Source organism: Ovis aries, chromosome 4 (genome assembly GCF_016772045.2).
Source record: "Ovis aries strain OAR_USU_Benz2616 breed Rambouillet chromosome 4, ARS-UI_Ramb_v3.0, whole genome shotgun sequence".
In the NCBI taxonomy this organism is placed as follows: domain Eukaryota; kingdom Metazoa; phylum Chordata; class Mammalia; order Artiodactyla; family Bovidae; genus Ovis; species Ovis aries.
In genome coordinates this window covers 68,148,578-68,175,624 of record NC_056057.1, presented here as the reverse complement: position 1 = coordinate 68,175,624, position 27,047 = coordinate 68,148,578, and the positions used below count along the sequence as shown (strand labels likewise).

The 27,047-nt window shown below is 43.5% G+C and overlaps 2 protein-coding genes and 2 pseudogenes across 5 annotated transcripts in view; 3 read left to right on the top strand and 1 right to left on the bottom strand.

The window, feature by feature from the left end:
• CHN2 (chimerin 2) overlaps positions 1–1,890 on the top strand; it is a 343,495-nt gene extending 341,605 nt beyond the window's left edge. For all 4 annotated transcript variants that reach the window (XM_004007934.5, XM_060414780.1, XM_042248636.2 and 1 more), the window contains one exon: positions 81–1,890. In XM_004007934.5, coding sequence (XP_004007983.1) covers positions 81–252 — 172 coding nt within the window. In that variant the 3' untranslated portion in view covers positions 253–1,890. The remainder of the gene's footprint in view (positions 1–80) is intronic.
• A 1,751-nt stretch (positions 1,891–3,641) lies between these two features.
• Positions 3,642–7,324, bottom strand: LOC132659692 (major facilitator superfamily domain-containing protein 1-like; annotated as a pseudogene).
• LOC132659693 (small ribosomal subunit protein uS8-like) lies at positions 7,183–19,740 on the top strand (annotated as a pseudogene).
• Positions 19,741–21,514: 1,774 nt separating this feature from the next.
• PRR15 (proline rich 15) lies at positions 21,515–23,903 on the top strand. The gene is given in 2 exon segments (NM_001267885.1): positions 21,515–21,670; positions 23,378–23,903. A coding segment is annotated over 1 exon segment (381 nt). The 5' UTR covers positions 21,515–21,670; positions 23,378–23,514; the 3' UTR covers positions 23,896–23,903.
• The last annotated feature ends 3,144 nt before the right edge of the window (positions 23,904–27,047 follow it).

Sequence of the window (27,047 nt, the reverse complement as noted above, 5' to 3'; positions counted from 1 at the left end):
CAGGGGCCTATGCTCATAATCAGTACACAAATCCACCCTTGACTCTGTATAATGTCTCTCTGTATATGTTTGTCTTGCAGGGTGACTATGAATGAAAAGGACAATTTCATGAATGCTGAAAACCTGGGGATCGTGTTTGGGCCCACCCTGATGAGACCTCCTGAGGACAGCACCCTCACCACCCTCCATGACATGCGGTACCAAAAGCTGATTGTGCAGATCTTAATAGAAAATGAAGATGTTTTGTTTTAATTCACCAGGGAAATGAGTTGAGTGGCCCCAGCCCCATCTAAGTTGATAAGGCTAAAGAAATAAAAACATCTCTTGCACTTGATTTGTTTTCCAAACAAGTGATGGAATTTCCTGGACCACAGTGGATTGCCAGGTTGGCTACTGTGTCTCATAGACACTGGCCCCTCCACGGGAGAACAGCAAGGATGAGGGCAAGAAAAAGTCCTCACCTCGGGTCTTTGCCGTGCCTCGTATGTCTGTTTTGTTGGAAGAGTGATTAATAAATCTTTCTTTAACTTATTAAAAAAACAGCGTAGACCTTTAAACTTCTGTCTTATCAGTAATAAAAGGGAACTTAATTCATAGAGGTACTTGATACAGTTATACATTTTCCACTTACAAAAAGAAGACAATTCTATATGTTAAATGTTAAATGAAACTTATATTGTAAGATGTATTTTTATTTTAGCTTCAAGAATGTTACTTTATTTTAGCAAATAGAACTCAATGCAGTGCATTGATTATTACCCTGTATACCTTGTCCTGCCTTCTTGCTGTGATCCCTGAAAAAGTGTCCCATGAATGCAGTATTATCTTGACATACCTCTGTCCCTATCAGTGCTTTGCAGTGAAATTTCACCTCCCACCTCTGTCCCTGCTTTTAATAGTTTTTGCTGTTAAGCACTGGCATTTCGCCATTGTGCAGTACATGTTTATAGCAACTATAGGATGGCCTGTCACATCTACCCTTTTCTTTCCATAGAAATTTTGTGAAATCCCAAAGTGTGTTTCAGAATTGGTCATCGTTCTTCCATATCATGTGTATACATCACAGAACATGCAGAACATGGTCATTTTACAGAAAATGATTTGGAAACACTGGTTATATCTAGGCCACGTAAAAAGCACTTTTCCTCTTCATTTCAGGCAAGCACTCTGAATTCATCTGTTAATGGCAAGTTGCATTTTCACCATATGTCTGTATTTCTGAAAAGTGAACCTGCAGAGTCATTGTTGATTTTTTTCATTTTTGTTTTATAAACAAGCCTATTTTTTAAAGAATGAATAAGTTTGGTTTTTATGAATATGTGTATCCATCAGAGCACATGGATAATTTAATATGATGGATAATTTAATATGAGTTGATGACTATAGTTTTATCTTATTGGTTCTATTTATCTTATCATGAGCTTTCCACACCAAGATTTCTATATTTTGTAACATAGGTAAAATATTTAAAATGTCAAAAGACTGTAAACCTAAATTTGTTTTTCTTAAACCTAACTGCAGTGTCTTTTCCTCTGATTCTCTGCGATGATTCGTGTTGTCATTCACCAGTCTTGTCTTGGAGTGGCCAGAAGAGAATTACTGTGTGTTAAGTGAGCTGAAAGGGGAGAAGGCAGTGCAGCTGTCGTTCTGGAAATCCCGAGGGCCGTGTGAAAGGCCTTCGCTGGCACTCGGGGGTCAGGATGGTTCTGCTTGGTCCCTGTTAGCATTGTTCCTCCCAGCTATACAGGTTTGTTTGTTGTAGCTTATGTACTTCTTGATACTGTCAAAAAATTATCTGGAAATGGTTTTATTTTGTGAAGTGAACAATACTTTGTAATTTATGATAGTGTAAATGGAAGGAAAAGCATTAAATGTATTAAATTCTCCGTCTATCATTTGGGAAGACATGAAAGAAATTGGTGTTGAGGGAAAGAATATTCACAACACTGCTCCCAGATGGAGTTTAGGCAATAAAGTTTCTATCATCGCCAAAACACAATAAGAAAAGAAAGATCCCACGGAGTCTCCACCTCTGGTCCCACTCCCTCCTCCATTTACCTCCTGGGGAGCCTGCCTGCGATTAAGGTTCCAATACTCGAGCTTCCCTTTCTGTAAGACCCACTGTGTTTATGGCCTTCATTGAGTTATGTGGTCTTTAGAGCAGATCACCCTAGGCTGCCTGCAGGAGGGCAGAACAAATGGAGTCAGAAAGACTCATGTTTGAGTAGCAGAAAGTGAAAGTATTAGTCGCTCAGTTGTGTTCAACTCTTTGCAACCCCATGGACAGTAGCCCATCAGGCTCCTCTATCCATGGGATTCTCCAGGCAAGAAAACGATTGGGTTGCCATTCCCTTCTCCGGGGGATCTTCCCGACCCAGGGATCAAACCTGGGTCTTCTGCATTGCAGGCAGGTTCTTTACCATCTGAGCCGCCAAGGGCCTGTCTGTTATTGGCTGCATATGACCTTGGGAATGAGTTTGCTCCTCTAAAAAACTGGGGGAAATATTCTGATTGGGTTTTAAGAATGATGACTTAGGCGAGGAAAGGATATAACATGAGGTGGAAAAGAAGACACGTGAAAGAAAATGTCAAAAGACTGTAAACCTAAATTTGTTTACAAATTACAAATTTGTCCCAGGTTAAATCCAAGTCCAAGTAATCATAAGGGGTATTATTATAACAGGGCTCTAATGTGTAATGAGGGTCACTTGACTCCTTTGCTCGAATGTGATTACAACACTTGATCCCCTCTAGCTTGCTTTAGTCTGAAGCCTGCTCACTCATGCCTATCTTCCCCACCATCTGGCAGCCTGACGTGGCTCCTCTTACCTGGCTTGAAATTCCTGCCCTTGGAATAACTCTAGTACTTTGACCTGAAAGGAGGCAGTGTTGTTTCCAGAACCCACTGTTAAACTGTCCACAGGTGGGTTGTAAGAGGTGGGACAGGGACAGGGTGGGTAGAGAAAGACCCTTTCCTTTCTCCCATTAACACAAATGGGCACCTGGTCTCCAGGCTTGGAAGGGAGCTGGTGCAGGATTTCAAGAACAGCAGCCTGGAAGGAGCAAGGGAGAAGAGATTTGAGGAGTTAAGGAAAGTAACATAGCACACAGGAGTGCTACCTGGGCCGTCCTGCCTGCAACTGAAAACCCAACTCAGGTAGCTTACAAGTTCCCAAGATCTACCAATCCCCAAATCCATAGTCAATCTTTTGATTTTAAAAATGTGATATTCATCAATTTTCAATGAATACTTAACAAGCACTTATTAATGGGCCAGACATTGAATACTGGCAATGAAAAGGTTTACATCACTTGCTGTGCTTCAGTTCAGTTCAGTCACTCAGTCGTGTCCGACTCTGTGACCCCATGAATCCCAGCACACCAGGCCTCCCTGTCCATCACCAACTCCTGGAGTTCACTCAGATTCACGTCCATCGAGTCAGTGATGCCATCCAGCCATCTCATCCTCTGTCACCCCCTTCTCCTCCTGCCCCCAATCCCTCCCAGCATCAGAGCCTTTTCCAATGAGTCAACTCTTCGCATGAGGTGGCCAAAGTACTGGAGTTTCAGCTTCAGCATCATTCCTTCCAAAGAAATCCCAGGACTGGTCTCCTTCAGAATGGACTGGTTGGATCTCCTTGCAGTCCAAGGGAACTCGCTGTCATGTCTGACTCTTTCTGACCACATGGACTGTAGCCCACCAGGCTCCTCTGTCCATGGGGATTCTCCAGGCAAGAATACTGGAGTAGGTTGCTATGCTCTCCTCCAGGGGATTTCCCCTCCCCGGGAATCGAACACAGGTCTCCAACATTACAGGCAAATTCTTTACCACTGAGCCACCTGGGAAGCCCAAGAACTCTGGAGTGGGTAGTCTATCCCTTCTCCAGGGGAACTTCTGACCCAGGAATCAAACCAGGGTCTCCTGCATTACAGGCGGATTCTTTACCAGCTGAGCTACCCGGGAAGCCCTTATGTCACTTGGAAGAATTAAACAATACGTTTAGTTTGGCTGGACAGAGAAAACTGGTCATGTAAAGGATTTTAGACTCTAACCTAAACAAGTCTGGTGCTACTGTTTTGTTTTTTTTTAATTAACTTAGTTTTGGAGTAGTCTTATATTTACAGAAGAGTCGCAACGCTTCTGCAGAGGGTCCCTGTGCCCTCTTCACCCACTCCCCTAATGTAAACATCTTACATAACCACAGTAAACTAAGAAACGGACATTAGTACTTTACTATTAACTGAACTCCAGGCTTTATTCAGGTTTTATGTGTTTTCCACTAATGTCCTTTCTCTGTTCCAGGACGTAATCTAGGTCACCACATTGCATTTAGCGTTAATGGGTTTTAAGAAACAAATGACACAATTGGGCTTACATTTTTAAAAGATCACTTACTTGACTGTGGATCCATCAGAGAATATGTGGGCAGATGAATGTAGTGAGGTTAGACTCAGGGAGTCACTCAGATGTTGTCATTTAGAGGACTAAGGTGATATAGCCTGGATCAAGTGGTAGCAAAGCAGAGATAAATAGAACTGAGTTCTATTTAGGAGGCAGAGTTGTAAAAGTTTGGTTATAGATTGGATTAAAGAACCAAGAAGGGGGCTTCCTTGGTGGCTCAGTGGTAAAGATTCAGTCTGCCAATGCAGGAGATGGGGTTTGATTCCTGGCATAACCCCCAAGACTTCCAACAATAGTACAAAGCTACTGTAATCAAAACAGTGTGGTATTGGCATTAAAAACAGACATATGGATCAATGGAACAGAAGAGACCAGAAACAAACCCACACACCTACAGTCAATTACTCTTCAACAGAGGGGGCAAGAAGATACAATGGGAAAAAAAAAATCTCTTGAGCAAGTGGTGTTGGGAAAGTTGGACAGTCACATGTAAACCAATTAAGTTAGAACATATCCTCTCATCATATACAAAAATAAACTCAAAATGGCTTAAAGACTTAAACATAAAACATGACACCATAAAATTCCTAGAAGAGAACATAGGCAAAACATTCTCTGACATAAATTGTACCAATGATATAAACTGACTGACCTTAGGAGGCTAGGTCAGTCTCCTAAGGCAATAGAAATAAAAACAAAAACAAACAAATGGGACCTAATCAAACTTACAAGCTTCTACACAGCACAGAAAACCATAAACAAAACGAAAACACAACCTACAGAATGGGGGGAAATATTTGCAAATGATGCAACCAGCAAGGGCTTAATTTCCAAAATATACAAACAGCTCAAACAACTCAACAACAAAAACAACCCAATCCAAAGAGCAGAAGCCCTAAATAAGACATTTCCCCAAAGAAGAACTACAGATGGCCAATAGACACATGTAATGATGCTCAATATTGCTAATTATTAGAGAAATGCAAATCAAAATTATAATAAGGTACCATCTCACCGGTTAAAATGGACATCCAAAGTCTACAAATAACAAATGCTGGAGAGGGTATGGAGAAAAAGGAACCCTCCTTCACTGTTGGTAGCAATGTAAATTTGTACAACCATTATGGAAAACAATATGGAGGCTCCTTAAAAAACTAAATATGGAACTACCATACAATCCAGTAATCCCACTTCTGGGCATGTACTGAGAGAAGATATATGCGTCCCAGTGTTCATTGCAGCACTGTTGGCAATAGCCAAAACATGGAAGCAACTTAAGTGTCCACTGACAGAGAAGGGGATAAAGAAGATACGCTACATAGACACAATGGAATACTACTCAGCCATGAAAAACAATGAAATAACACCATTTGTAGCAACATGAATGAACCTAGAGATTATCATACTACATGAAGTTAGAAAGACAAAAGCCATATGATATCACTTGTATGTGGAATCTAAAATATAACATAAATGAACCTGTCTATGAAACCAAAAAAGAAGCGCAGGCATAGAGAACAGGCTGGTGGTTGCCAAGGTGGAGGGGGTTGGGGGAGCGATGGACTGGGAGGTTGGGTATAACAGATGTAAACTTTTATATATCAAATGGATTATCAACAAGAACCAATAGAGCACAGAGAACTATCTTCAATATCCTATGATAAACCATAATGAAAAGAATATTAAAAAGAATATATATATGTACACACAAGTATATATATGTATATACATATATGTGTATGTAACTGAATTGCTTTGCTGTGCAGCAGAAATTAACACATTATAAATCAACTATATTTCAGGTAAAAAAACAAGAATGGAAAAGAAAAGAGTGGCCACCATTGCACACAGAACCCAGGATTTTTTTTCCCTTTTTTACCCACCAGGAGCTTAAATACTGGTGACATGGGAGCTGATATTACTAATACATATACAATATTACTAATAGCACTCACTACTTGGGGAGGAAAATCCAAATTTCTCTGTTAAAAAAAAACTTTCTCAAGTTCAGTGAAAGGGAACACAGCAACACAGTAGCAAACACAGTCGATAAACGTGCACCACCGCAGAGGTAAGGAAAAATCAAGCAACTTAATAACCTCACCTGTTTTCCCTTGTTCTTCAGGAAGAATTCTTTCTGCTCTCTGATACAGGTAAGCAAAGTCCGAGGCATAAACAAATGAAAAAAATATATGTTATACCCCCAGTCATAAGTGTGACCTCAAGTGTTGTGTGACCAACAGAACCCAACAAAGCTTCAACCTTAGAATACAGCCATCCCATGAGGCTAATGGTTACTGTACTTCCATTTCTAGCCATGCTAAGTTGGAGCCCAAACACCAAGTTTAATTCGCTGCCTTTAAACCAATTCACAGCATACGTATTCTGAGCAAGTGCTAAGGACTCCTCACCAGTCCCAAACACAAACTTTCCAAACTCCATCAGCCAAAAAGCATTAAATAGTCCACCCAGAGCAAAATAAGCTGCCCAATGCAAATAAAGCAACTAAAAATAATGGCTCCCCATCATATTCCAAATACTCAGTGGATCAAAAAGCCACCAAAGAAACACAAAGCTACGTTGGGTCAATAATACCAGGCATACAGCAGCATCAACTTCGTGGTGCTCACCCACATATTCCATTTAACCTGAGTCTGAAGGGCAGCAGGATTATCACAGCCAAAAATGCTGCTGAAGCCAAGGACGTACATCAGAAACAGCACCGAAAGCCAGCACGCCAGGCCGCTGGGGACGCCGAGGGCCGCAGCACCATTGGGGGGCAGCAGGGGTGGTGGGGCCACCTGGCAGTGGCGCCCTCGTTTCCTCATCTTCCTCCTGCTCCCTAGGTCAGTGGGAGACGTAGAAGTGACATGCAACTCCGGGAGGAAGCCACCGTGCTCACATGACCACAGTCGCTCATGTGAGGACGCCTCACTTACGTGTTCAACAAGCCCTCCAGGTGATTCCAATGTCTGCATTAGAGCAGAACCGGTATAGAGCAATCAGGGTTTCACCTGAACTGGGAATCAACCCATTCTCTCCAAGGTGTTTGGATATCTGAAGAAACTTGGGAATTAGTAACAGAGAAGGGAAAATAGCTTTGTAGCACTGGGAAGGTTGTTCAGACTTTCAGAGGCTGAATAAGACCCTCCACTGCCATAGTCTAAGGTCCCCGTAGGCTTCTCACCTCCATAACCACAGAACCAACTTAATCTCTAAAATGACACTGTCCAGCCTGTAAGCTTCATGAAAGCAGGAATCTGGTCTAGGCCGAGCATACAGTAGGCACTCAAACATTTTCTAAGTTAATAGCATAGTCCTACAAATACTCAAATGCCCTGTAGTATTTCAGTTTCATGGAGGAGGGGTTGATTGCAGAAGCAGAAGACTCTGAAAATGCACACTGACTCTTGTCCACCATTTAGATTCGATCCAGGGTCTGAACCCTTAAGGTACTGAAGCTTTCTGGGAACTAGTTATCCATTTCTCACCTAATCTTTACCATATTCTTTCTCCTTCCATCCAGAAGGAATGATTAAGTCTCAAAATAATTCAGTTTGGAGACTCTGAAGATCTAAGTCTCTAGTTCAGTTGCCTTTTGTATGTGTGTGTGTTCAATCCTCAGTCCTCTCCGACCCTTTGTGACCCCATAGACTATAGCCCGCCAGGCTCCCCTATCGATGAGGATCCTCCAGGCAAGAATACTGGAGTAGGTGGCCATGCCTTCCTCGAGGGGACCTTCCCGACCCAGGGATCGAACCTGTGTCTTTCACGCCTCCTGAATTGGCAAGTGAATCCCTTACCATGAGCCACCTGGGAAGCCCCCAATTACCTGTTACACAAGTCAGTTACAGGTTACAACCCCCTTGTTTCAATCCTGGCTCTTAACACTTTCTGATAGTGTAATTTAGGGAAAGTTACTCTACTTCTTAAACCTCAGTTTCCTTGTCATTATCGTGAACTTGTATTGTTACTGATTCCATGGAACAACTGTTGAGGCTTAAGATAATCTGTATATAGCACTCAGTATAGTATTGGGGGCACAGAGTAAGACAAATGTTTATCTAAAAACTCAACAGCTGGAGGAGACTTTTATGAGAAGGCTTATACCATTCGTATCCTTCACAGCTGTGAGACATCATCACTCATTGTTGCCTAGAAAATTGGAGTTACAGAAATTTTAGCAATTTACTGCCCAATGAGTTTTTAAAACCAAGCCATACCTGCTTGTGCTGTGATATGGTGGAAAGGTATCATGGGAGCCCTACGATAGCACTGGATTTATTTTTTTTAATTTATTTATTAATTTTAACTGGAGGCGAATTACAGTTTTGTAGTGGTTTTTGCCACACATTGACATGAATCAGCCATGGGCGTACATGTGTTCCCCATCCTGAACCCCCCTCCCACCTCCCTCCCCATCCACCCCTCAGGGTCATCCCAGTGCACCAGCCCTGAGCACCCTGTCTCATGCGTCAAACCTGAACTGGCAATCTACTTCACATATGATAATATGCATGTTTCAATGCTATTCTCTCAAATCATCCCACCTTTGCCCTCTCCCACAGAGTCCAAAAGTCTGTTCTTTACATCTATTTCTCTTTTGCTGTCTCGCATACAGGGTCATCATTACCATCTTTCTAAATTCCATATATATGTGTTAGTATATTGTATTGGTGTTTTTGTTTCTGGCGCACTTCACTCTGTATAATAGGCTCCAGTTTCATCCACCTCATTAGAACTGATTCAAATGCATTCTTTTTAATGGCTGAGTAATCCTCCATTGTGTATATGTACCACAGCCTTCTTATCCATTTGTCTGCCAATGGACATCTAGGCTGCTTCCATGTCCTGGCTATTGTAAACAGTGCTGCGATGAACGTTAGGGTACACGTGTCTCTTTCAGTTCTGGTTTCCTCAGTGTGTATGCCCAGCAGTGGGATTGCTGGGTCATGTGGCAGTTCTATTTCCAGTTTTTTAAGGAATCTCCACACTGTTCTCCATAGTGGCTGTACTAGTTTGCATTCCCACCAACAGTGTAAGAGGGTTCCCTTTTCTCCACACCCTCTCCAGCATGTATTGTTTGTAGACTTTTTGAAGGCAGCCACTCTGGCGTGAGATGGTACCTCATTGTGGTTTTGATTTGCATTTCTCTGATGATGAGTGATGTTGAGCATCTTTTCATGGAGCACTGGCTTTAGAGCCACAAGACCCAGCTCAGTCACAGATCAAGGCTTCCAACATTTCTGAGCCTCAGTTTTCTCCCCTCTGAAACTTAAAAATTAGTGCCTGTCTGTCTCTCTGAGGCAGCAACCTCACGGGTTGCCACTAAAGCCAGCTGGCACAGGAACAGCTGTGGAGGCGCGGTGGCACACCTTCTCGCCTGCAGGTCCAGCTTCAGCCCTTGCGCTCCCCACAGGGTGCTCTGCCTGGAGCCCCACCAGCCGCACTGAGACTCCGGGTCTCTGCTTGCTTGGTTTCTCATTTGCAGGCACAGTTGACCACTCCCTTTTTCTCACACTCCCTCTCTGTTGGCTGCTGTGACACCACCTCACCCCCTCAACATGCCAGAGACAGGTCAGTCCCTACAGAAGCAGAAGGAGGTGTCCAGGAGGGATATTTTTAGGAAAAACAAAATGGAACATATGTATGTATTGATATGACAGCACCTGGTAGAAAGTACCAAGAAACCATTGGGAGGTGTAGGAAAAATCAGAAATAGGACCCAAAACAAGCAGATTGAAAGGACTGAGGTGGAGGGAGAGTGGACAAGGAGAGGTCATTATTAACTTTAGAAAAAGACAAAAAGTTGGGAAGCAAATATAATGATCTGTGCATTATAATGCTTAGCCTGAACAATATCTACAAAGGCACAATAATATCAAAATGCAATAGTCAATTAAACAAAAGCTGTAATATGACCCTACTGGGATCTGTGAGAAGGGAAGCAGAAGGCATGATGGTATAAGAGAACAAAATCCTCAAATATCATAACAGGAAATTAATAGAAGTCAAATACGGATTAATCAAAAGAGAGAATAAAACACATATTATTTGGAAATACAGAGACGTGCATGTGCCACGAGTAAAAAGCCAAAATTGTTGAAGGCGGTTGGGGAAGAGAACTAAGAGAAGAAATGAGGTGAGAAATCCGTGTGGGGACTTCCCCCGTGGTCCAGTGGTTAAGACTTTGTTTTCTAAGGCAAGGGGGTGCAGGTTTGATCCCTGGTCGAGGAGCTAAGATCCCACATGCCTCACAGCCATAAAAACCCATAAAACAGAAGCAATATTGTAACAAATTCAATAAAGACTTTGAAAAATGGTCCACATCAAAAAGAAAAGAAAAAGAAACCCCTGTTAGTTACTATAATCACTTTAATAACATTTGACTTTTGAACTTGGTGTGCAATATATTCAGTTCAGTTCACAGTTCAGTCGCTCAGTCGTGTCCGACTCTTTGCGACCCCATGAACCACAGCACGCCAGGCCTCCCTGTCCATCACCAACTCCCAGAGTCCGCCCAAACCCATGTCCATCGAGTCGATGATGCCATCCAACCATCTCATCCTCTGTGGTCCCCTTCTCCTCCTGCCCTCAATCTTTCCCAGCATCAGGGTCTTTTCCAGTGAGTCAGCTCTTCCCATCAAGTGGCCAAAGTATTGGAGTTTCAGCCTCAACATCAGTCCTTCCAATGAACACCCAGGACTGATCTCCTTCAGGATGGACTGGTTGGATCTCCTTGCAGTCCAAAGGACTCTCAAGAGTCTTCTCCAATATTACTTTAATAAACTAAAAACTAATTTCTGGAAACAATAGTGCTGTGTCTGCATAGCAGAGCCATGATGCTCCTGTTGTTTCCCTCCTGTGGGTCTGATTCAGTGGTGTGGGTTGTATACTAAGATTCCAGGAGCTAATGGGGCAGCACACATTAAACATATTCCTTGGCTTGTGCCTCAGTCACAGGTCAGTAGGGGCCTTACTGCTAAGGATTCTGCATTGTGATTTGCTGATCCTTTTCTGGTAACTTTGCTTTCAAACTTAACGGAGCACACTTCCTCCTTTCACAACAGGTAATGCACTTGCAGTGCTGAAAGGATGAACAGCATTCTTGAATCACATACAGAAAACTTCTGCTTGATTTGATTTAATCATCAGGTATGTTTCTGAAAAAAAAAAAAAGTTTCAGAGCAAATTGTTGCATATTAAATACTCTCCAGTAACTTTTAACATGATATTCTTTGGGGGAGTGGGGTGGAAACAACGGGCCCCAACCAACAATAATGACAGTGAATTTTAAGACTCTCTACTCATTATTTTCCAAAAGCACTTGGAAGTGATTGACTTCTAGAGTCTGTTCACAGTGCTTTCCTACACAGCCAATGAAAGAAGTCAGTCAAGGAGAAACTAACATTTACTGAGTGCCTATTACATGTCCGGCACTGTGCTGGGGACTTAATAAATGTATTGTCTCAGGCAAAGGAGAAGACGGGATGAATTGAGAGAGTACCATTGACATGCATAACTGCTGCTGCTAAGTCCCTTCAGTCGTGTCCGACTCTGTGACCCCATAGACGGCAGCCCACCAGGCTCCCCCATCCTGGGATTCTCCAGGCAAGAACACTGGAGTGGGTTGCCATTTCCTTCTCCAATGCATGAAAGTGAAAAGTGAAAGTGAAGTCGCTCAGTCATGTCCGACTCTTTGCGACCCCATGGACTGCAGCCTACCAGCCTCCTCCGCCCATGGGATTTTCCAGGCAAGAGTACTGGAGTGGGGTGCCATTGCCTTCTCCATATAACTACCATGTGTAAAAAAGATAACTAGTGGGAAGCTGTGATATAACACAGGGAGCCCTGTGACATTCTGTGACGACCTAGAGGGGTGGGATGGGGCAGGGAAGCTCATGAGGGAGGAGATATGTACATACTTATGGCTGACTCATGTTGCTGTACGACAGAAACCAACCCAACTTTGTAAAGCAATCATCCTCCAATTAAGAATAAATTAAAAAAAATTTTTTTAATATATCATCTGCTTGAATCTTGGCAACCATCCAGAGAAGTAGGTACTATTATCCCCACTTTACATTTAAGGAAACCAGAGCCTAAAGATATTAAGTAATTTCCCCAAAGCCACACAGTTCGTAATTCAAACCAACCATCAAGTCTTTACACAAGAAATGTATATAATTACAATTCCCAGTGTTAGTTTGAGCTTTGAGTGCTCTGTGATTCCATTGGGCTTTAATATGCAAGCAACCACATATGATTTAGCATTGTTCTAAGTGGGAAACTTAGAAGATGATGACCTAATTCGAATATTTTCAGTATGACTACCTCTTTTGATATAATAGCCTTGATACCAATAAACACTTATTGATCTAATGATTAACTAAATGGCAATATGAGAGTCAAATGGAAGAAGAACACTGTATTAAGGAAAAAGTAATTAAAACTGAGTCAAAATAATTGTACCTCTTATGCTCCTGTGACCTTGAGCAAACTGCTTCAACTTTCTAAGATAAAACCGTAGAACTTGTAATCTCTCTCTCAGGGTTGCTCTGCCATTAAAAAAAAAAAAAAAAAAAGTGGGAAGAACAGTAACCACTTTTGGATAAACACACAGCAAAGTGAAAGCCCAGAGTAAGCATTTAAAATCTGAAGCCGTTTCCCCCACTATGTAACTTAAATTACGTCAAATAGGTGAACCTGAATGTTCCTGAAGAGTGGACAGTGTGAGATTTACCTGTGTTGGCACTGAGCAGAAAGCTGAGTCCCAAAACTTTGATGCATCTTTTCTAACAGCCTGTGATAGAAAAGCAGCTATTTCTTACAGACTTCTGACTCAGACAGTAAAGAATTTGTTTACAGTGTAGGAGACCTGGGCTTGATCCGTGGGTCAGGAAGATTGCCTGGAGACAGGAATGGCTACCCACTCCAGTATTCTTGCCTGGAGAATCCTATGGACAGAAGAGCCTGGTGGGCTACAGTCTATGGGGTCACAAAGAATCAGACAAGACTGAGCAACTACTACTTTCACTTTCAAGTTTGACACTGGCTTTGAAGCAGGTGAGGAGACCAAAAGATTCCCTCCCTGCATCATGTTACCCTCCCATCAGCTATCCACCTCATGCCTGTACACATGTGACCTAATGGGCTGACACATCAACACAGCACAAAGGAGAAAATAAAATCTGACAAATGGAGCATAACCAAATCGACTCTTTGAAAAGGGAAACGAACAACCACGGATAGCAAATCACCTTTTACAGGATCTAGTTTACCCTGGCCCTGACCTGGATCCAGGTGACCAGCCAGAGAACATTACACACAACTTTTACTTACATCAGTGATTTTCTGATAAACACTAAAGTGGCATTATCTTTGTTTCCTGAGAGAGTCAGGATGTGCTGTGGAACCATGTTCTGAAATGTCATGTCCTCTAAATCATTCATTTATTCCTCAAGTACAATATTTAATAAAATATCAGCTGCCATCCTCTGGTATTACACTGTTCTGCACAATCCACATCTTACCCCCTAACCTCATCTCCTTCAATGTGTATTGCAACATGATAGTATTCTTCCAGTTTTAAGGAAATCACAAAAATGTATCAGGTAATTTGGCATACCTACTGTTTTCACTCCTCAGAATTAAAGAAAATCAGGCTATTCCTTTTTTATATAACTTTTTTTAACTAATTAATTTGGTTTCATTGGGTCTTAGTTGGCAGCAGACACAATCTTTCTTGCATCAGGCAGGATCTTTCACTGCGGCACAGACTCTCTAGCTGTGGCATACCGGCTCAGTTGCTTCACGGCATGTAGGATCTTAGTTCCCTAACCAGGGATCGAACCCATGTCCCTGCATTGCAAGATGGATTCTTTACTACTGGACCACCAGGGAAGTCCTCAAATCAGGCTATTCTTATGAATAATAACCAATTAAAACTTTTTAAAACATTTCTTTTTACAAGTCAGTCATATTATAACCAAGAAAGCATTCCTATTTATGCATTGGATGGTCACACATTCAACAATATTAAAAACTATTATCGTCAGGCAGATGCCAAGTCCTAAAGACTCATAGTAACCTGTTCTAGTACTCCCCAGGTGGCGCTAGTAGCAAAGAACCCACCTGCTAATATGGGAGATGTAAGAGACATGAGTCCGATCCCTGGGTTGGAAAGATCCCCTGGAGGAGGGCACAGCAATCCACTCCAGTAATCCTTGCCTGGAGAATCCCTTGGACAAGGCAGCCTGATGGGCTACAGTCCATGGGGTCACAAGGACACAAATGAAGCAACTTAGCACACACATGCCAAGTGCTCATGGAAAGGCATAGCACAGTGCTAAGTCAGTCTCTCGACTCTGAAGCCAGTTTTCCTGGGGTCAAATGCTGACTCTAGTACTTACTGGCTGTGTGACCTTGGGCAAGAAACTTAAGTTCTTAGTGTCTCAGTTACCTCATCTATAATAATAGTGCCTGTTTCATAAGGGCTTTTAGGAAGATTAAATAACTTAGTATTTATAAAGCAATTAGAACTATACCTAGTACCTAGAAAGTGTTCTGTAAATGATCACTAAATACACTGGAACTCACTTTCTAGTGACGGAGTCAGACAATAAATAAATATGAAAATTACAGTCGAGTCATGGGGACAAACACCAAGCAAACAATTTACAATAAAATGAAAACACACCCACTCCTGCCAATGGCACGCCAGGTTATTTGGCTAAATTCTCCTGTTGGAAACAATTGGGCACCAAACCAATTGTTTTGGTTTCCTCCTGAAGGAAAAGGGACAGAATTTTAAGTGAGTGTAGGGCTCATCCAAAAAAGAGCAATTAATAGAACATCCTTCCCTTGATAAGCATTGACCCCCAAAGGGTTTGAGCAATCCAGAAGTAAACTATGCTTATCCCCCCAACAGGTCTTCATGGAAAGTTAAGCTAATTTGGAGCAGAAAAGATCTGGGGAGGGTAGGGAGGCTTGTCCCAGGTGTGACTATGGGCTGCTGCTGCTGCTGCTGCTAAGTCACTTTCAGTCGTGTCCAACTCTGTGCGACCCCAGAGACGGCAGCCCACCAGAGTCCCCCATCCCTGGGATTCTCCAGGCTAGAACACTGGAGTGGGTTGCCATTTCCTTCTCCAATGCATGAAAGTGAAAATGAAAGTGAAGTCGCTCAGTTGTGTCCGACCCTTAGCGATCCCATGGACTGCAGCCCACCAGGCTCCTCCGTCCATGGGATTTTCCAGGCAAGAGTACTGGAGTGCGGTGCCATTGCCTTCTCCAGACTATAGGCTAACAGTCTCTTGTTCTGGTTATCCCAAAACATGACTTATACTAAGCCATGAACCTAGTCTACAGTGGCCCCTAAGATCTTGAAAAGAATTTCTAGAAAAAGTGACTTTTGATTAGGTCTTAAATTTTCCTACAAATAATTTTTTAAGGAAAATGAGGAGCATACAATAATATCCAAGAATACTAAGGAACCAGATTCAGAAAAGAGGAGGCTAGGAGAGTTGGGAAGAGTCAGCTGGTGATGGCTGAATTTCAGAGAGAGGCTGAACTGTACAAACTAGCCTTACTTAGGTCAAGTTTGGAACTGACATGATTAGTAATATTTTGGGACTATAATTTTTATACTTCTAGATATGCATTCACGTTAACTGACAGGGCACAGGATGAGATGCTATGAACAGTGGATTCCACCATCAGGCATGGGTGCAATGTCCTCTCTTTAAAAGTTTACAAACTAAATCCAACAAGACTGATGTGAATACACAGAAACAAGAAAAGAAATATTAAATTACCAGTACATGGATAACTATAAAGGAAAAGGCCATGGGAGCAGCAAATCCAATTTTCAAAGAATGGAAGAGTCCATAAAAGAAAGGGATGATGGAAGGGGGAAGGGAGGGGAAGGAAGGGAAGAGAAGAGAGAAGGTGAATGGAGAAAATGTGAAAATAGGGGGCAAAAAGAGTAAAAGGACTAACACCGAAACATCAACCATGGTCATTCCTGGGTGAAGAGAATATAAATGATCTGTATTTTCTTCATTTTGATTAGCTGTATGTCTTATATTTTCTCATCGCATGTTTTCCTTGCCCTAGTTGACACCATAAATGCTTTAAAGAGAGAGCAATTTCTCAGCCTCTGATGCAATGCCAGATTTACTAAAATTGCAAATGCAAGTTTAAATTCTAAAGTTTCTCTTTTAATTTCTAGTATGCAAACCTTGCTCTCTAGAAATTCATTCTCTGTTGTCTTTTAATATAATCATTTATTGCACTTAAAGGTCACCTGAGAAATAAACAATATAGTTTTTTTTAAAAAGAAACTGTCTTTTCTCAAACCATCAACACATTTCTGAAAAATTTTAAATGACAAGAAAAAAATATTATGAAGAAATGTAAGTACTGCCCAATCTAAGCTTATTTAAATTGAAAGTCACGACTACTCACTGGGTAGATAAACCAACTTTTAAGTGTATCTACACTGTATTCATAATTTACCAATGTAGAGGTTTAGGACCCACCCCCCTCCCCCATGTTCTCTTTATAGAAACAAACTGCAGGATTCCTAGATCAATAGTTACATAATAAAACCGTATTAACATTAACTCTCTTTTCTTTTCTTTTCTTTTTTTTTTTTTGCATGGGATTGGTTATGAAAATTTTTATAAATTTAAACAATTCTAGATTCAAAAATGGAGGAAAATAAGTTTTAATTGTTTTTACTTAAAACTCTGTCTTTAAAAGTCAAACTACCATGATATCTCAGATAGTCTGATTCACCTCATCTTTTGGATTTACTCAGCATTTTGGATTTACCCAGGTTTGTACACATACCTTTATCTACTCATTTCCTTAAGTCCAAGCCTTTTCAATGAGAGTGCCTTCTTTTGCAGATGCATCCCTGGCCTCTAAAAACTTCCCCATTACTTAAATATTTCACTAAATCATTTTTCCAGGAAGAACTGTTCAGATTGAGCCAGAAAAAAATGTGACAACGCTACCTGTTTGCCTTTTGAAAAATATCTTTTTTTTTTTCTATAATCTACTACATTATATCAAGGAGGGATGTTTTGGGCTGCAAGTAACAGAAAACTGTAGTTTGTAAAGCTGTGGTTAAATCACAGGAATCCATATTATCTCACTGAATTAGTAGTCAGGAGCTAGATCATTCCAGCGCTCCTCAGGGGCTCACCCGTGTCACAGAAAATACTTGTTCTATTTGTCCCGCTCCCATGTCATCAGCCTTAGTGTGCTGGGCTTTATTCCCATGTCTGTTGCCTCACTGTTGCATGATGGCAGCTGCACTCTCACACTGCACTGCAACATAAGAATGAAGGATAGTGCAAAAGATGTTCTTCTGTCAGAAGGCTCTGTCCTCTGTTCAGGAAGGAGCATTTCCAGAAGTCTTCCTATAGCCCCTGAAGTCAGAACTGGATCATGTGTGTGCTCCTAGTTACAAAGAAGTCTGTCAAAGTATCTCTCCTTTAAGCCTCTAATTAAACTCAGGCTCCTCTTTTGTATGAACTGAATGAAAGAGTGTCCTGTTGATTTTACCTCCTAAATCTCTTTGGCATAAATCTCATTCTCCTCAGCGGTAAAAGAATCTGCCTGCCAATGCAGGAGACACAGGAGATAGGAGTTCGTTCCCTGGGTTGGGATGATCCCCTGGAGGAGGAAATGGCAACCCACTCCAGTATTGTTACCTGGAGAATTCAATGGACAGAGGAGCCATGGGGTTGTAAAGAGTGGGACATGACCCATAATTCCGTGCGCTCGCCCCTCCCGCCCTCTTTCCGTGCCGCCATAATGGTGCGCATGAATGTCCTGGCTGATGCTCTCAAGAGTATCAATAATGCCGAGAAGAGAGGCAAACGCCAGGTCCTTATTAGGCCGTGCTCCAAAGTCATCATCAGGTTTCTAACAGTGATGATGAAGCATGGTTACATTGGCGAATTTGAAATCATTGATGATCACAGGGCTGGGAAAATTGTTGTGAACCCTCATAGGCAGGCTAAATAAGCATGGAGTGATCAGCCCCAGATTTGATGTACAACTCAAAGATCTAGAAAAATGGCAGAATAACCTGCTCCCATCCCGTCAGTTTGGTTTCATTGTACTGACAACCTCAGCTGGTATCATGGACCATGAAGAAGCAAGACGAAAACATACAGGAGGGGAAATCCTTGGATTCTTTTTCTAGGGATGTAATACATACAAATAAAATGCCTCGGGGCGAGGGGGAGAGTGGGACATGACTAAATAGAGTGATTGGGCATGCACACATTCTCCTCACCATCCACACTTCCAGCACTCTCCCACCAGCCATCAAAATATCCCACCTGACATATTCCAGCGGTTCCTACCTGGTTTTCCCATAGTCCCCTCTTCCATCTACTCTGTACAGCTTCAGTGATATTTTAAATGCAGATCTTACCATATTACTTTCCCTTTGATGAATTACGTTCAAAAATCCTACAAATGACAAGGTCCTGAATGGTCTGCTCACACCCACCTTTCTAGCTTTGTCTCTTGCAGTGTGTTGCTCACTTTGCACTCAGATCACACTGGCCTCTTCACTCCTTAAAAATCCTAAGCTCCTGCACAGCTCATGGTCTTTGTGTGTGCTCTTCCCTCCGACTGGAGTGATCATCTCCATTCTCCATCTCCCTAGTCCCTTCTACCTCATTTCTTCTCAGTTCTCAGGTCTCCATTTTAATGTTTTTACTGCACTCAAGGGTTATGTGTAAGGTGTTATCAAACCAATGAAACATAGAAATATTCCAAAAGTTGTTAAGCACAAATGGGAGTGATGTAAGAGACTGAACTTTTTTAATTTCAGCAGTTGGATGTTGATCTATTAAGAAAATGCTGGCCCTCTGCACTGGAGAAGGAAATGGCAACCCAGTGTTCTTGCCTGGAGAATCCCAGGGATGGGGGAGCCTGGTGGGCTGCCGTCGATGAGGTTGCAGAGTCGGACACAACTGAAGTGACTTAACAGTAGCAGTCTGTTCAGTCATGCTAGATGAGGAGCCATTTGGCAGGACTCATTTTCTTTTCCTAATTTTTTTTTTTCCTTCACCCATTTGATCAACAAACAATGTAGCAACCCAGGTGTACCACTTTCCAGCAGGGAGGGTTCCTCAGACTGGGCCTTCCTCCTTGGTCCGGTGTCTTCTCTGTAACAGAATGGGACTATGACAAATTGTTCTGTCCTCCTCTCACAGTTGGTGGCTTATCTTTGTTCCATTCTCGTGCTGTGATTGTAAGTTTTCTCTCTAAAATTAATTCCAATAAATATATGAAAATGCATCACTTTCAAATACATGCTGCTGTGGTTATCATTTTAAAAACCCAAGAATGCTGCTTGGGGCTGGTGCATGGGGATGACCCAGAGAGATGTTGTGGGGAGGGAGGTGGGAGGGGGGTTCATGTTTGGGAACGCATGTAAGAATTAAAGATTTTAAAATTTAAAAAAATAAAAAATAAAAAAAATAAAAATAAAAAATAAAAACCCAAGAATGCTAAACTAAGAAGTTAAAAATATAAAGTATTTGTATTTTTACCATATTTCAAAAATTGAAACGATCTATAAGAATTTCTATTAATTCCAAAATTTAAGTTATGGAATACCTAGGTATCGTGTCTTCCACTACTTTCACCCCTTCGGCAAGTCCTCAGAACCAACATGCTGGGATGTCGGTGGCTCCAGTCCTTCAGAGAAGTTACACACTGAGCTCAGGGAGCAGCAAAACAGTTCTTTGAAAAAGAAATGCATCCTGGAAGATGAAGCCGGTTGCACCTCTGCCTTTATTAGTGAAAATTCCCTATGTCAAAGCCTTTCTGTCCAGGTAACGAAAACCACCCATTTGTTCCTGGGAACAAAAGCCTCCTGAAACTTGACCGGCAATGGGCAGGTTCACTTACTTCACTTCCAGTTCTGGGCAGGATTTGTACTCCCCGAGTGCAGTGGCGCTCCACGGACTTCCAGACCCGAGAAAAGGTAATTCCCATGCTCACTGAGTCGTGCTGAGCCCCACACTGAGGGGCAAGCTGTGGTATAAGGTGCCGATAAAACCCCGGGGAGCCGGAGTCAGATCTCCGGGGTACAAATACAGCTCTACCAGGTACCAGCCATGTAACCTTGGGCAACCGTTTACCTTTCACAGCTAAGTTCTCCTCGCCTGTCAACTGAGGATAATCATAGTTCTTACCTCCTAGGATTGCTGGGAGGAGGAGTAAATGAGTTAATCCACAGAAAGCTCTTGGAACAGCGCCTGGCTAGCACATAACGAACCTGTTAATGTTACAGCCTTTCAACCCAGGGCCCCTGCAGCTCTGCAATATTTTGCCTGGTTATGGAACGGCTCCTGAGAGTTACAAAACTTGAGATTCCAGGAGCTGAGTGGCCACAGCCGGTGAATCGGAGAGTAAAGGAAAAAAGAAATTGGGGTAGGGACAGAGGGAGAACTGCGACTTTTGTCCACCGGCGCCCACCTGCAGCCTTGATCTCTCTGCCTCCGTTTCTTCTTCCAGGAGTCCGGCTCCGGAGCGGCGCACACTCAGCCTTTCTCCAATCAGACATCCCAAGGCCGCGCCACGTATGCGACCTGGTCCAATCTCGTCCCTGGAGGGCGGGAACGCGAACTTTCTACCTGCACCTGTGGCTGTAGTGGCCGCCTCCTGGGTTCTTTTTTTTTTTTTTTTCCCCCTTTCTTCCCGCTGCCCCGGAGTTCTGGTTTCCAGAATCACTTGGCGAATAACCAGCAGGTGGGCAGATGTCTTCTCCCCCGCTGGACCGACGCGGTAGGAAGGTTCAATGCATCATAGTGAGCAGTTGAGGTTCCATCTTCCGGCCGCTCCCGGCCGGTGCTACCAGGGAAAAGGGACGCGTCCGAGTATGGAAGACTACTAGGCGGGAGAGCTTGCCTGGCCATTCACCTGGGGCAGTGAGCCTGGCGCCCACTCACTGCGGGGCCCTCCAGCCGTATCCAACCACACTTGGAGCTCCGGGCTACTGTCGCCGCTGCGCCAGGAAATCGGAGGCGCCAGGGGAGACCAGCCGCAGCAATCGGCTTAGCTGGACTGCACCGATTTCGGCTGGCACACCTTTCAGAAAGAAGCCCAATCTCTCCAAGACCGCACAGAGGAACGCCGCTCCCGGACTTCCAGATTAACCCAAGCGCAAGAGCTCCCGACTTGGCCCGGGAAGAGAGAGGCGCGGAGCCACGGGGTCCAGGGAAGCCTAAGCAGGTGAGCGATGGGGTGATTCTCCGTCCTCCAAGACAGAGCTTATTCCAGGGTGTCACCCTGGGGAGCTCCCCCAGCTCCCGAGGAGAAGTTGTTAGAAGCAGGCGCTCTGCGTAATTTGCAATCTTTTCCTTGAGAAATACGTGCATAGCCCTTCTGTGCATACAAAGTTGATTGTGGAGAAGACAGCGTAGGATAGAAGACAGAAAGCAGCATCAGAACAGCCACCACTATCACCATCACCACCATTAGTGACCAACTTGGGGGTGCTTTTCCGATCTATAAAGTGGAGGGAGACTGGATGTTTGCAAACCATTGCAAACTGTGCCAGAGGGTGTGGGTGCCTTCAGCAGGGAAAGAACTTTGGGCCATTTTTTCCTTCTATTGTTTTCAAGTCGCAGCCCGAGTGTGCCCTCGGGGAGTCTTGGGGAGAAGCCGGTGCCAAGGTCTCCCAGCTCAGCCGAGGCCGTGGCGGCCTCTGGCGTAGGCGTTCGGGTTCTCTCTCTCCCAGCGGTTTGGGAGGAGAGTTTCTAACCACAAACACCGCGGAAGTTTCGCTCTCCAGCGCCGGCGAATCCCAGGAGCGTTGCGCGCGTGGGATGGGAAGGAGCCCAGTGGAAACCTGGAAATGAGCCGCGGCGCCAGCGAATCCTACTCATTCGTGGAGTTAGCGCAGTGTAGACCCAGCGCAGAAAGTGGGCAGAGAAGTCTCGCTTCTGATATTCGCACCTTAAGTGCTAGTAACACTTTTTGCCTTTTCGTTCCGCTGGGTGCTGTTTTAAAAGCTGGGAGGAGGGCAGATTGGAGTTCCGTTGTGCGCCGTCTCCTTTGGAGGAGCGAATTGCGCAAGGAAAAGAACAGAAGCCTTTCATTTGAACTAAAAATCCCGAGTTGAGTTGCCTAGTACACACAGACTCGGTGCATATTTTAATACAGAGCTAAGGAAAGAGGTACTTGGGTTCTTCTCAACTGGCGACCGGGGGTGGCTTCAAAGAGACGCAAGAATGGTCTTTGGAGAATAAAAGGAAGAGCAGGACGGCGGTTTTCAAGGGAAGTCTAGACATGCTTCTCTGAAAGTCACAAGGCAGACGTTTTGTCAAAAGCAGAACGTAAAAGAAACAAAACAAAACCCCACGAGCTTGTCTCTCACTCTTGCTAGTCTGTAAATCCCCAGCCCCCGCCCCCGAAAAATGACAGCGAAAAAGTATCCCGGGACCAATGTCTAGGGAGCAAAAACCTTTGAGGGAAATTTCGGAACTGTCTGCGGTCTACTGTTCGTGCCCACGTACCGCGGGGACGCGCTTGCGTCCGGACGCCCTCCTCCCACGTGTTGTTCTGGACCGGTGGGTCACCTTTGGGCATCGTTTACAATGGGGCAGGCTGACAGGACGGGCCTTTTTCCCTCTGGGGCCTGGTTAATCCAGAAGCCCCGGCACCCACCCCTGGGTGGCCCTCGAGCCTGGGCGGACCACTGCCCTATCCTGGAAGCCGGGGAGCGCCAAGACTCCATCTCCAGACCAGAAGGCGGCGCCCGGGAGGCGGTTCGTCCGCCTGCGCTCTGGGGGGCGCGGCGAGGCTCTCTGAAAGCCCGCAGCTGCGGACCATCGGGCTGCAGCCGATCCTGTGCCCGCTGGCCACTGGAGAGGAAGTGGGATTGGGGCGCACGTGACTTCGACAAACCCAGTAACCAAGTTTTGTTTTCTTCCCCAGCACAAGCCGCTGGCCTCTGCTCCCAGCCCGCAGCCCGCTCGAGAGAGACCGGCGCAGGTCGGGTGGATCCGAGAGCGGCTGCCGCCGCCGAAGCCCTTTCCCGCGCCCCGCATCCAGCGCCCCTCGGCCGGCCTGCCATGGCCGACGGCGGCGGCACCGGCAGCTCGGGCTCCTGGTGGAATTCGCTAACGAACAGCAGGAAGAAAAACAAGGAGGCCGCCGGGGGTGCGCAGCCGCCAGCCCAGCCTGCCCCCGGGGAACCCGCGCCGCCCGTCCAGGACTGGACGAGCAGTTCCCGGGAGAATCAGCACCCCAGTCTCCTCGGGGGCGCCGGCGAGCCCCACAAGCTAGACAAGTTGGGCGGGGAGAAATCGGGCAACAGCCGCCGAAATTTGAAGATCTCGCGCTCAGGCCGCTTTAAGGAGAAGAGAAAAGTGCGTGCCACTCTGCTCCCCGAGGGAGTCAGGTCCTCGGAGGAAGCGATCTTCCCTGGTGACCCCCACGACGACAAGCAATAGCTCGAGAGCTCCAAGACTCTCTTCCCGTCACACCTCCTCAGCCCCCAGTTCCAACCCCGAGAATTCTGACCCTCTAGTCTCATCCCACCTAATTCAGAATATTCGCACCAGGCCTCCAGATTTTATTGTCCTGGAAACTGAAGTGACAATTGAGTGTTCCGGTAGTTCACGGCTCAAGGATGCATTAAATATTTATTCGTGGTAAGAGAAGATACCACAGAGGAACCTGGTATAAAATTTTTTTTTTCCAAAAAACTTCCGTGGCTTTTGCGTCCCCCATGGAAATGAGGAGGTACTTCTCTAAGAGACCTTAACTCAACTGAAACTGTGCAGCCTTCCAACAAGGTTGGCATGCTCTGATTCTGGACTTGCTATCGGAAAGCAAATCCCAGTGCTCTCTTTAATGAGAAATAAAAGAAATGCACTTTCGGAGTATTTCTTCAGCCTTATACCTTAAGTGAAGGGATGGCAGAGAGCAGGAATCATTCTTAAGTAGAAGCGTTTTAAATAAGGCAAGATTGCTTTTAATGTTGACCTGCTAAACTGTACTGCCTATTTTAGCGAGGACTATTAAAACTGTTGCACTGTAAGACTTAAGGTGACTTTTGTATTTTTTTCCATTGCAAGACTGAAAACCCATCATACTTAAAAGCAGGCATGCAAAACCCAAAGTGACAGACTTAATCATTTGCCACATAACCTGACAGCTCCTCTCAAAAAACTGCAGAGAGGAGAACATGTCTAGAAACTACCAACAGCCAAATTGGAATTGCAGTTAGCTAAAGATTCCTATTTATCAACCATATTGGAGGAAAAGAGGGAGAGGTGTCAACTCATTATTCCTAAATTTTCTTTTTTACTCCAGTGTATCTTCATAAGGTAGAATAAGTCACCATGCTAATAACAGCTCTTTCAAGTATGTTATTAACCTGACTCACAATTATCTAAAAATACTTATTCAAACAGGTGGCCTGAACTCTAAGTTTGTGCAAAGCCAGCTTTTTTCCCCACTCACTTTGCTTTAAAAGCTAATTTCTTTATTCTAAAGTATGAATTTGTCTAGTTGCAAAGCCTTAAAGATCTACCAACTTGAAGATTTTTAACAAAAATCTACCTGTTTGCTTTTGTTACAAACTTTAAGTAAAAGAGTAAATGAATACCACTAGCTTCCAGCAAATTATAAGAGCATTATTGTAGTTAAGATCCCCAGGGACCTTTTCTCACCACAATTCAGCTCATTTATAAACATCTAGAAATGCATGGGGGCTTCCCAGGTGACCCAGTGGTAAAGAATCTGCCTACCAATGCAGGAGGCACTGGAGTCAGGATTTGATCCCTGGGTTGGGAAGATCCCTTGGAGGAGAGAATGGCAACCGACTCGTTTTCTTGCCAGAAAATCCCATGGACATAGAAGCATGGGGGGCAATAGTCCATGGGGTTGTAAAGAGTCAGACACAACTGAGCATGCATACACCCCCAAGAAATGCATAGCAGGAAAAATATAATGATCAAAGTGTATATATAAATATACACATAATGTGGATAATGAGAGACAAGAGCTTGATTGGATCTTCTGAATTTATTATATATAGTTTTTTGTTCTCTCAAATTTGTAACTTATAAAATAACAAAGCATGTTGATTGTCTAAAGAGCTTTAACAAAGAAACTTGATGAAAATGGCTTAAATGGATTTAAATTGGTGAATCAAGCTTGGATATCAGCAAAGTCATAGTGTACCATTTGATACATGAGCACATAACTAAAAACTTACTCCAAAAGAAACTGTTTTCATGGGGATTATGAAATCCTTACCTTCTTAAAAGAGAGTTTGTGAGGTGGTTTTCTTTTTTTTTAATCTTGTAGTTTTTTTGGTTTTATATTTGGTACGTGACCAAAGTCTCATCAGGGTGAGCTTTCTGAATGAGGAGGACATTACAACAATTTTAAGTGGGCCTACCTAGTAGTTCAGATGGTAAAAAGTGCCAGTAATGCAGAACACCTGGGTTCGATCCCTTGGTCAGCAAGAGTACCCTGGGGAAAAAAAAATGGCTACCCATTCCAGTATTCTTGCCTGGAAAATCCCATGGATGGAGGAGCCTGGCGGGCTATACCCCATGGCATTGCAAAGAGTCGGACATGACTGAGCGACTAACACACCCATACATACTCCTACAGCCTCTAGACTTTAATGAAGATGAAGGAGTCAGGATCTTGGACTCATAGAAGTTCATTGTAAGGGAGGAGATTGGGGGCTGACCAGCATTGGGAGTGTACAGAGCAGAAGCTGTCAAATCAGGCTTTGAAACACCTTCATAAAATATTTTAATTTCTGTAAGTAATCAAAATTAGAGTGGATAACTAGCCAAAATGCTTTTCCCCTCCTGAGAAGACAAATAGATTAGATCTGTACACATTTATAAAATTAAGCTGGCCATTGTATACTTTTAAAATCTTATACTAACTCTTTCATCCACAGTTTTAATGTTTTAAAGAACTTTTTTTTCTTAAAAATTCCTTTAATTCACAAAACATTGGCCTTTTCCCAGGTTCTGTGTCTAGTTTTGGATCCCACCCGAGTCTATAATTGCCGCAGATAATCAATATCAGACATATAGCAGTGGAACATACTAACAGAACGTCTTTCGCCACAGTTCTGAAAGAATTTAAAACCATGCTAATGGCAGTTACGACAATGAGTGCAATGTACAATCGGCAGTTGAGGTTTGTAATTACATAGTTTTAAAGCAGTCTTAATTATGCAGTGGGAGGAATTCACTGATTTAATCCCAACTCAGAGAAATCAGAAACCAAGCAAAACTGGTGAGATACAAAGATCATGAGTAAGATGAGATAATTTGACAAAGTGTCTGCTGGGATTCACGTGCTCTGCAGATGATTAATTACATTCCCATAACACATATACAGATTTTGAAAATGTATAAACTTTAAGATATTTTATATTAAATAAAGGGAAAATGTTTAAGTTTGGAGTTAATTAGGTTAGAGCCTTTTGTTCTCTTAAAGCCCTTAACAAATGAAATTTCACTCACAAGTTTGGAAAAAATTAAAGAAATTCTCATGCCATGCTTTCAAATTATGTAGAAAAAGGGACAATAATCTAGCAGTGTTTTTGCTAAATATTTTCATAACC